An 11,243-nucleotide genomic window follows, 5' to 3' on the forward strand; every position below is an offset into this window, starting at 1 on the left:
TATATATATATATATATATATATATGACAGTGATCAATAGATCAGCTGATTCGCAGGTTCATCGACTTCATCTGGTTGGGTCAAGCTCATCAAGCACTCACTGACACGTAAAAATTCTGACCCTACTAAGCCTCAGTAGCCTCAGCTTGATGGCTTTAAAACTCATGTGCCGAGTCTAGTGTAAAAATAATCGATTTCATTTGACAGATTCTTTATGGTAATACCATAGCAGCGCAAGTTTTTGAACGAAAGCTTCCAATGAGGAAAGTAATGTTACACCTCACAAGTGGGACGGATCATGATCTTGATGTCGATTTCTACTAACTAGTCTTTCTAAAGGTCGTGGTAGGCAACTTAAATGATTTAAACAACAAGCAAATATGGAAAAATTCCAGTCCCCATGGCCCAACGTTATTAGGATTTAGCGAACCACGATTATCCGCAGTTACTCTAGCTTATAATCTTAAATGTTACCTCCAAACGATTCCAGCATCATAAATTTTCAAGTCATGTGCTTAGCGCTGCAAAGCATTACTGTTTAGTAGTTTCAATTCTGTGGAGTCAGAACAGAAAGGAGAGTTAAGTTTCCTTGATTTCAATGGTAAATGGAAGAAACTGACGGCACCAAAGAATGCAAAGTCCACAGAGGACAAACGTGGAAGGTCAGTATGTTCACTTCGATAACTTTGTTCCGTCACAACAAAAGCGTAATCTAATTAGATGCCAGACTGAAACAGCAATGAGGATATGCTCTCTTAACTCTTAGAAGAGAAACTGAGGTTCCTGGAACGCACATTCCTGCAGAAAGGATATCCTGAAAGTTTCGTACTCAAGACTGTGGAATCCGTTAAGCCCAAACCTACACAATGTTTTGTTGGAGAGAAGTCAGTCTACGTGGGGCTGTCATTCAAGGGTGACTCTGTTGGTGATTTAATTACCAGAAGGATTAGAAACCCTGTTGGTACGACGTACTTGGCAGAAATTCTGTGTTTGAGCTTCAACTCCAGCCCCACTATCAGTTTCCGCTTAAAGGACAGATGGTCACGTCCTACCACCAGCTTTTGTGTGTACTCATTTGTATGCGTTGGTTGTACAACAAGGCATTTGTCGGACAGAATGCAAGAACACAATTCCGTATCTGTGAGTGGTAGTTGGAAGAAAACAGGATCAAATACGATTGCGTCATATTTGGCCGAAACCATTCATGTCATCGCGCAAGCCGCCACCAACGTATACCGGGCACCTCTAAACCGGTCACAACTGGTACAATCTAGACTACAATCGATCGCAGAGGCGATTGGAATCCAACCCACAAATTTGCGTCCAAGGGACCTCTGAACTCGAATTGGCCTGCGAAAAATCCGGTGACATTGAAGTCGACTACCTGATTCCGTAACTCATTGACCTACTACACACTCAACCCCCCTTCCTTTGCTTTCAATTTCTCTAAAGTGTATGTGCCCCGATCTCAACCTTTTCCCCTTGATTTCTCGTAACATATAAATTTTTTTATTTATTAGCCAAGAGGAACAACCACAGAAGGCAAGCCTTGTTCGCTAACTTCATAGCCCGGAAAGTTGAAAAAGCTTGAATAGCTGACTGAGGTTATCCAGTGCTCGCCGGCTCGCCTACCCTGTGCAACGATCTTGCCAAGATACGCACAGTCTTTGAACAGGCCTCCAGAAATCCAAGTGACATCGCAAGCTGTAGAAGAATGTGTGTCTCGGAAGTGTGAGTAGCTCTCACGGCAGTGTGACACACAAAGGTAATGAACAAATCTCAGAACCCACATTTTGGCTTGTCGTTTTGCGCTTCTTGCGGCATCGTAAAAGCATCTCACTGGGTCTCATAGCGGGCATATGTCAGACTAGAGGACGAGCTCTAGGCTTGACCACTTCGGGCACAGGGTCTGAGGTATCTTCAGGTATCTGATCGATCACTGATGTCTCAAAACTATGACTGAAGTCGACTAGAATCAACGTATACGGGACGAGGTGGTTAACAGGTGGGGGGGTTTTCTTGAAACAGAAGGATGATCAGGTGAACGGACCATGTGCTACGCGGGTTCCGACTTACTTTCTGCCTAAAATAGTGCATTTTTGGTGTTCAACTTGGAGTTGTGCAAAGTTAGAGTTGGACAGAACACGGTATGGTAAAAGTGAACGTAGGATGTTACGGAAAGTTTTGCGCGTTGTCCTCCCCACAGAAAGAGGCCTACGTGACCCACCCTGTGCTTCACTGGAGACATTGATAGATACGGTCTCAGTAACGCTGATGCTGTCAGTTTCTGTCCACACTTTTTGACTGAGTTCTGGCAGTTCAGGAAGGAGAGATGTTTATAGTAGGCCGGTCCTCGGTTCCTTCTTTTAGGTAAAAGGTTTCGTTGAAATAAATTGACAGCAGTATGGTAGTGAAGCTCCATTGTTCTTACCTGATGTTGTTCTCCGTGATGATGATGATGATGGCGAATCTAGAACCTAGCAAATCAACCTTCGGAATAATGTACCCAGGCAAGAAGCATGTTAGGAAACACGGTTCAGCGAGTCATCATCATCATCGACAGCATGACATCAGTGTTTAGCACCGACGCTTCACTGCCGTACAACCATGATTTATTTGAAAGCCTTATTGTGAAGAAAAGAATAAAGGTGGAAGGGGAAGGGACGTAGTACTAGCTTACCACAACTATTCCAAGGTGCCCACACCTTCAGACACTCACTCAGGTGAGCTGGATAGAAACTGACAACAAGAACGCTACTGGCATCGGTTAACAGCCATATCTTGTAGTGTCTCCAACCAGCCACAGTGAGGATCACGCGGCCCCCATCCTGAAAGGCGAGTAGCACCGACAGCACCCGAGCGTTTCGTGATCTCCTTCATACTCCTTTGTCAAGTCAAGGATTTGGTCACCTCTCTGTTTACGTCACTCTGAAATGGACATAGAAAACAGCACTCTCTTCGGCAAACGATGGTTCGGCATACGCACCACATGCCCCAACCAACGCAGCTTCTGGTGCTGGACACATTCTTCAGTGGAAGTACCAGAATATTGGCCTGAAAACTTTTATTGATAGATAGCTTACTAGCGCGTTTGTTTGAACAAACTAACAGAATTCCATCGAAATAGACGGCCATACTGATGGGGCACATCACAGAATGCATGTGGATCATTCCACCCCCATAGGTACGGCAGTCGCCTGCGATCTAAGCAGGTGATAGACCGTTTCCACAAGTAATATCACTCAACACTGTACACTTACATTTATTGCCTGGTATGTAAGACTAGTGACACCTCGAAGAGGGCAAAAGTAACATAGGTAAAGGAAAGTTTCGTTCAAATTAAGCCAGTAAGACACAAGTAGAACTCATCCTTTGTGTTATAGAAGTACGAGGCTTTCTCCTTGAATGGAGAGCAATGTTTGTCGTCAAGGCGGCAATCCCCACCGCGGTTAAGAACCACTGGTGTGGCAATATTTCCGCTTTTAGCTCTTCAAGGAATTTAAACGTTGAAGTTGTCTTTGCTCAAAGCATCTATCAAAGTTAATTCATAGTCCCGGTGTTTTAGACGATGGTAATAAAGTTCAGCCTACCGCTTTTAAAGACAATTCAGAAAAGCTACGCAAGCCCTCCCATTTTGGTGGCAAAAGTGCTTATTACAACTAAGTTAGATTGTTCAAGTAGATCAATTTAACTATCATTACCATGGAAACGTGTCGGAGCAAAGTTTGAAGCCACGTTTGAGAAATATTTCGGTGCAATTGCCGGGGTTGTTGCTACCAGATTGGAATCTAATGCCTGGCTTCAAAAACATTTCCAGCCGCAGTGCCACAACTAGAAACGATATCGGCGCTAAGGACTGTGTAAATCGGAATGTAAAAACTATTGATTCCGCAGTTCCTGCAACGGAGAGAACGAATGATCTGTGACATATTCTTTCAGAAACATACTTGCCTACGCGGACCATCGTTGAAGCTCAATTTGGAAAGTCAGCATGGAAATGTCTTAGTACTCTGTACGTAGACATTCCAAAATCACCCACGCGCGAACTTTGGGAAGGTTGTTGACTTCCTGTCGGAGTGGTAACTTTCTGTGGAAAACGTGAGTTCTTCCCTGGTCTACAGCGATTTCAAGCAGTCTGATCGATTTCTGAATTCCCTGCATCGGCATCACGTGTGTGCATTTTCAGACACAGCGTAAAAGTGAAGGGATTTTACCCGTCAACAACTTTCGTGGTATTCTATGGATGCCAAACAGCATCTGTGCAGTGTCTGAGTAGTACCAAATGTGGTAGAGTTGCTGGCTCACTAGAAGCCCATTTTCGGACAGCTCTCGCTTCGGCACAGTACATCCATGCGAATTCGGAATCAACTACTGGAATCCGGAATGCCATATCCGTCAGTTTTCTAAACAACATACAATCCTTGTATGCAATAAGAACACCGTCAGCAATGTTGTGGAATGTAGGTAGCTCTGGTGCATTGTTTGGTTGTTGGTCTTTTCGCCGAGCTTGGCAGTTAGATTGCAAGCGTTTCATCACCAATCAAGGTGACATCGTCAGTGCAGGGTTGCGTAGGTGAATGTCTACTCTTCTGCCTATGATTATATAGCTTCTAAGCAGTATCTGGTAGTTCTGGAAATGATCTTCGTATAGTTTGATTGGTCTCCTGTGAATCTGGCGTGGTCTCAATCTCCTGTCTGGTTGGTTCGTTGGGCGCATTCAATTCGGCAGTTCTGTGTGTGGTTGTTTCGCTGTCATTCGGCCGTTTTCTTCTCGCTGTGTGGTGTGGGTTTTGTTTACTTGACTGGTTAATTCATCGGCCTTCTGTCTTTCGTGATTGTCTTTTTTTGACCCAATTAGTCCGTTGCTTGCAAGAACAATTCACTTCACGAAGACAGAGAAGGACACAAGTTCAATTGGGACAATGTTCAAATACTTGCTCACGCAAGAACAAAACGGGAGCGGGAATTTGCCGAGGCGTGGTACTCCACACAAAAATCGATCAATAAACACATCGACAATGACCCAGTCTATCAGCCATTACGAGCGAAGGAACCATACAGTCAAGCGACTCCGGGTCAGGAGACCTAACGGCAACCAACACTAATAGGGTCAAAGGAAGACAATCACTAAAAACAGAAGGCCGATGAATCAACCAATCAAGGGAACAAAAAACCCACGCCACAAAGCAAGAAGAAAACGGCCGAATGACAGCGGAACAACCACACACAGAACTGCCGAATTGAATGCGCCCAACGAACCAACCAGACAGGAGATTGAGACCACGCCAGATTCACAGGAGACCAATCAAACTATACGAAGATCATTTCCAGAACTACTAGATATTGTTTAGAAGCTATATAATCATAGGCAGAAGAGTAGACATTCACCTACGCAACCCTGCACTGACGATGTCACCTTGATTGGTGATGAAACGCTTGCAATCTAACTGCCAAGCTCAGCGAACAGACCGACTACCAAAGAACACCGCCAATCTTCCTCTGTATGTTACACATGCAGGATCAGGTAATATGTGTGAATATGGCTAAATCAGAGCAGTCCAAATACGCGAAAGGACATGTAGTATTCGAAAGCAATATACAAACTTAATTAGCATAGTACGTTTCAAGCTGAAACCAGAGACTACAAACTTGAGCACTTTTTTGACGATCTTGACTTGTCTACAAATAGTGAAGCTCTCTACGCCTTTCCACAATTCTGCTTCACTCAGCCTAGACTGTTGTATGTGATCCGCCTTTGAAAGAACCCGTCAATGCGTACAAGAAGCACTTAAGAGTAGGGAGACAGCTTAAAAAGTTTGCAGCCGAAGCTTTTGGAGTAGTTGATTTTTTTTGTCCTAAAATCGAGCCGCGCAAGCATGGAGAAAACGGTAGAAATTATTTTCTGCCAGAAAAACAAGGAGAAAGCTTACCAGGGCTAAGAAAACTCGTTGATTGCCAAGAACAATGATGTGAGATGCTCCAACGGACCGTGCGAATAATCAAAAACGTGCTCCTCGAATGAGGCCAGCGTAAATGGCGCTCTTTTTCTTCGGAGTAAAAGCACACAAGTAAACACACAAGTAAGTCACACAACCTTGTGTGCCTCCATAAAATCAGTTTTGTTCGTTTGATTTATCTTCATAGATCAAACGGCGTAATTGAGGTAACCTGCCCAAACACACCATTGAAATGTGGTCTGTCCTGTACCCAAGCAAGGACTCGAATTATTCATCAGTAATTGTTACTACCTGTGTAACAGTGATACTACTGATGGGAGTGACTTTTGAGTAGCATGTTTTCTCGTAAATCCGCTTTGTGTCCCTTGAAACGTGAGCTCCCCTACGGAATTTGCGGAGTCACTTTGTAGTTTTTGTTTTGATTTGAGCAACAGTCAATGAATATTCAGGAAAGTTCAGAAAGACGCGTTCAAAGAGAAGATGGATATGCAGTTTTTCTAAATAAGATGCATATGGGAGTTTTGCTTCCCTGTCCAATAGTCTGTAACTAGTCAGTTGGCATTTTCTAATAACTAACTTCGCAACGAAGGCCTTCTTCCCTTCATCTGTTCTGTCTTCCATTCCGACCACTCACTCTTCTTCTCAAACTGTTAGAATTTTTTTTACAAAACAAACGTAAAACACCACTCATGAGGTTACTGAAAACATAATAAACGGGAGATTCAGCCGGCTTCCAGGTAACTCCCCCGTCAAAATGAAATTGGTATTTCTCTACCACTCCTTATCATTCTTGTTACTGCTTTTTCCATAAGCTATTGTACTACTCACTCTAGTTTTATGTGGGCCGTAAAAATTTGAGTTTCATCCTGTTTTCGAATTCCGTCCCACTTCTCTGTTTTCCCAGTTGAAATATCGATAGATCGATGTTTCACATTCCCCATGTCCCGGACTGTAAACTCTTCCACGCGGGTTTTCCTTAAGGATTGCTGGATTAGCTTCGTTCATTAGAATCTAAGTCTCTAGAACCACTGTGACTTTGTATTTGAATCGGATCCAAACTTCATCGCTGCTCAGTAGGAGAGAAGTCCTGGGGGTTACAAGCCCAGTACTTTCTTCAGCTTAATTCCATCACTTATTTTGGAGCTCATGGCATAATCTCGAAACGGGAATATTACTTATTTCGTCTTATTAGTAATCACTCAAAATCATCAAAATATCCCGTTCAAATATCATCAGGCACGTCGCTGCAGTCTTTGGCTTTGGAAATATCAGTTCCTCCTTAGGGGTCGATGAATGAACGAATGAAAAACCTCTGCATTCATCGTAGAAAATAAACTGCTGACAATGACCAACCCTGATGTTGTTCCGTAATCAACTGCCAATTCACCTGCGTCTTAAAGGATGAGCACGAAAATGCGTAGAACGCCTCGCGTGACTGACTTGTTGAGGTTGGATTTTACGGGTAACTCGTTTGAACGAAGTAGCGCTCTTTCTTCGGTAAGGCGATGCTAAACAGCATCAACACAGGGAAAGAGCGAAAACAGTAGCATGGTCCAAATCGTGTCACACACCAAGCTTTCATCTCATTTGGTTACTTGTTTTGAGGCCGTCTCGATCGGAATGTCTTTGAATGCTGCTGGAAGAATGTAAGGAAGTCAGAGGATGTATTTTCATCATCGATAGCACAATATCAGTGCTTCAACTGTCATCTTTAGCTGCCGTGAAACTGTGAATGGGAGCGAGGAAGGGAATTGTTACTAGGCCTTTCAATATACCAACAACCTCTGACACTGTTTTAGACAGTCTGGGTAGCAACAACAAGGACATTACTGATATCGGCTAGCAGCCACCGTTTGCAGCGTCTTCAACTGTGCGCCGGCAGGATCATGCGGACATCACATCGGAAGGTGAGACCCACCAACAGTACCCGGTTCTTTCTTAATCGAAGATACAACGTGTATAATTCACCTAGAGTTGCTGTTCTTGCCGGATGTTCTTTGGACTTGCACCAATTTGTACAGCAATTAGAGGGAAATCCTCACAGTTTGCGGATTTTGTCCCTTTCATATATACATTTTGTACATGTAGTACCACATTTTGCTGACCAATCTCATGTCTTGTGATTTCACTTGTTTGGGCTTCCCGGGATACGTCAGGTAGTCTACATCTGGTAGTATTGCTTAATTTTGAATCGTTCAGCTGTAGCACCCTTTCGGTGCCTAGCCGCCATGCCACCCGAAGGTTGCATGAGGGCTGGGATACTGCCAAGCTGCCCAAGTCTAGCAGAGGAAGTCGAGAGGCAGAGGTCGGGTTCGAACCACGGACCTTCGGGTTAGTAGATTCGCGCTCTAACCACCTGGACCATCTCGTCCCTATTGCTTAATTCACTAACTGAACGATTTCTTTCGGATTCGTCATGCCAGTGGTCTGTAAATGCAGATTACGCGGCATGAAACAAGGCCCACCATGTGTTTCAATCGATCGTTCCCGCCCGGATCATAACGTGAGTTCACACTATGCCTCCCATTTTCAGTAGTGGGCCCGGTAGGCACGGTAACCACCAGGTAAGTGTCCCGGTTTTATCGATCGACTGACCAGCTCCCCAGGACGTCTCAGTCAGGTAGACTACTGGAAAAACTGTGACTCAGTGTAGCTAGTTGCAGAATTTGTAGAACTCGTGTTCACATCACTGCCGTTTTCTGATGCATCCACACCAGGCCACAGAAGGAAGAACTGGAAGATATTCTGGATCTGAGTTTAGCTTTTAATAGAGCTCGGATATCTGAGATGCAAGGCGGTCCTACTTCCGCTACTCCACCACACGGATTACCACGAATGCCAGGTGCAAAGAAGGTGTGCAAGTTACAACTCCGTAATTCGGGAGGCAACGCTGAAAAGCTATCCAACACGTCCATTTGCAAATCAATTTGGTTTTCACGGGAGACTCAATTGAATCTCTCGTTTATGATGTCCTCCAGCTGAATGTGCTGCACACAGGCCGCCTCATGATTCAGTTGGCACGATATTCGAGATATCGCTGCACAGCCCTTGCCCGATTAGCTAATATAATTTGTAATTACAGTTCCACATTCAGTTTAATTAGTTTGACAGATTGATTGTGATTTTCTCCACGTAACCAAAACAAACTTTCAGAATGAAATGAAACAGACTAAATGAGTGAATGAGCGAATAGATCAATGCAAGTTTTGACCACCTTATTGAATTTGATCATCCCCGGGTAGAAAGAAAGCTGAGGAATTTCATAATTACACTACCATTCAATCGACCGCAAAACACTAAATTAAAACAGACAGATAGGTTGATTTGTAAAGGTGGCTTTCCGAAAAGAATGTGTGAACATTCTTTTCTAATTTACGGATAACGTTTCAAATTTTGAATTATTGATTTTGTTGGGCATTCAACCAGACGAAGTAGGTTGATTTGAATCAGCCCAGGTAGAGTGGATCAACGACTGAGACAGAATGAAACAAAGATTCCAGCCTCACTAGACAACCAGAAATATCACACAACTGGCATTAAAAAGGCAGAAAAGAGATCATTTTCGGTGCTCATCCGAGAGCAGAGTTCAAGCCTATCTGACTTTCAGACTTTGGAATGAAACCAGTCGTTCAGTTTGTGTGATATCAACCAAAATATCGTGTCCAGGAGCTTCCAGAATGTCTAGAAAGTAAACGGACAAAACCCGAGCACCAGCTCGAAGGGGTTCACGCAAATGGATGACTAGTTAAACTGATTTGCTCGAACCTCGCAAGGCGGACTAGTTGATGGTTCCCAAATCAATAGCAGCTGACCTTTTTATTGAAGTAGATGAGTATATCCATGGTACGCCGGAAAGAATGGTGAAATTATTCATGTATTATTTATTTATTTATTTATTTATTTATTTATTTATTTATTTATTTATTTATTTATTTATTTATTTATTTATTTATTTATTTATTTATTTATTTATTTATTTATTTATTTATTTATTTATTTATTTATTTATTTATTTATTTATTTATTTATTTATTTATTTATTTATTTATTTATTTATTTATTTATTTATTTATTTATTTATTTATTTATTTATTTATTTATTTATTTATTTATTTATTTATTTATTTATTTATTTATTTATTTATTTATTTATTTATTTATTTATTTATTTATTTATTTATTTATTTATTTATTTATTTATTTATTTATTTATTTATTTATTTATTTATTTATTTATTTATTTATTTATTTATTTATTTATTTATTTATTTATTTATTTATTTATTTATTTATTTATTTATTTATTTATTTATTTATTTATTTATTTATTTATTTATTTATTTATTTATTTATTTATTTATTTATTTATTTATTTATTTATTTATTTATTTATTTATTTATTTATTTATTTATTTATTTATTTATTTATTTATTTATTTATTTATTTATTTATTTATTTATTTATTTATTTATTTATTTATTTATTTATTTATTTATTTATTTATTTATTTATTTATTTATTTATTTATTTATTTATTTATTTATTTATTTATTTATTTATTTATTTATTTATTTATTTATTTATTTATTTATTTATTTATTTATTTATTTATTTATTTATTTATTTATTTATTTATTTATTTATTTATTTATTTATTTATTTATTTATTTATTAGTTTAATTTTTACTAGTCAGAACAAGGCGAATGCTGACGGTTAGGAAAGTGGGTAATCCACACTCTTCCGTACTGAGTAGATGGTGGGCGACACCAGATGGATTTAAATACCTGAAAAATGAGCGTATCTTACATACGGATGATATTAAACTAGGATACGTGTACGCAATTTTTGTATTTGTCACTAAAACTATCTATGATCCAGCATCAGCCATAAACTATCATTTACGTACTTTATCTCACAGGGTCGTTGGTTATTAGTTCCTTGTCGGTAGATCTTTAGAAACAAGTAGCTTTGAACCGCTGTGACAGTGTGCCCAATTATTGTCAGCTCGGGTACTTTTGTTTGTAGCTGATCAGGTAACCAATGACCGACCTTGACATCTCACAAACGTCTGCATCGATTGGATATCGATGAGTGATTATATAGCACATCCGCGTTATCTGCTCGCCTTTGTGTGGTTCCAAATAATATCTGATGTCCATTGAAACGACTAGCCGGTGATGCGTATGGTTTGCAATCTTGTTGGTCTGTTCGCGATGTCTAGTGCGTTGTGGTCTGTTTTCGCCTAATTTGATTGGTCCTTTAATTAGCTTCCTTTCCAGGGTTT

At 40.5% G+C, this 11,243-nt stretch overlaps 2 protein-coding genes across 2 annotated transcripts in view; both read right to left on the minus strand.

The window, feature by feature from the left end:
* T265_06664 (hypothetical protein) overlaps window positions 1–1,202 on the minus strand; it is a gene marked incomplete at both ends in the record, with an annotated part of 18,483 nt that extends 17,281 nt beyond the window's left edge. Inside the window, one exon of the mRNA XM_009171989.1 lies at window positions 973–1,202. Coding sequence (XP_009170253.1) covers window positions 973–1,202 — 230 coding nt within the window. The remainder of the gene's footprint in view (window positions 1–972) is intronic.
* A 314-nt stretch (window positions 1,203–1,516) lies between these two features.
* Window positions 1,517–11,243, minus strand: part of T265_06665 (hypothetical protein) — a gene marked incomplete at both ends in the record, with an annotated part of 16,340 nt that continues 6,613 nt past the window's right edge. The window contains one exon of the mRNA XM_009171990.1: window positions 1,517–1,704. Within this exon, the coding sequence (XP_009170254.1) occupies window positions 1,517–1,704 (188 nt within the window). The remainder of the gene's footprint in view (window positions 1,705–11,243) is intronic.

This window comes from Opisthorchis viverrini (genome assembly GCF_000715545.1).
Source record: "Opisthorchis viverrini unplaced genomic scaffold opera_v5_141, whole genome shotgun sequence".
Taxonomy (NCBI): Eukaryota; Metazoa; Platyhelminthes; class Trematoda; order Opisthorchiida; family Opisthorchiidae; genus Opisthorchis; species Opisthorchis viverrini.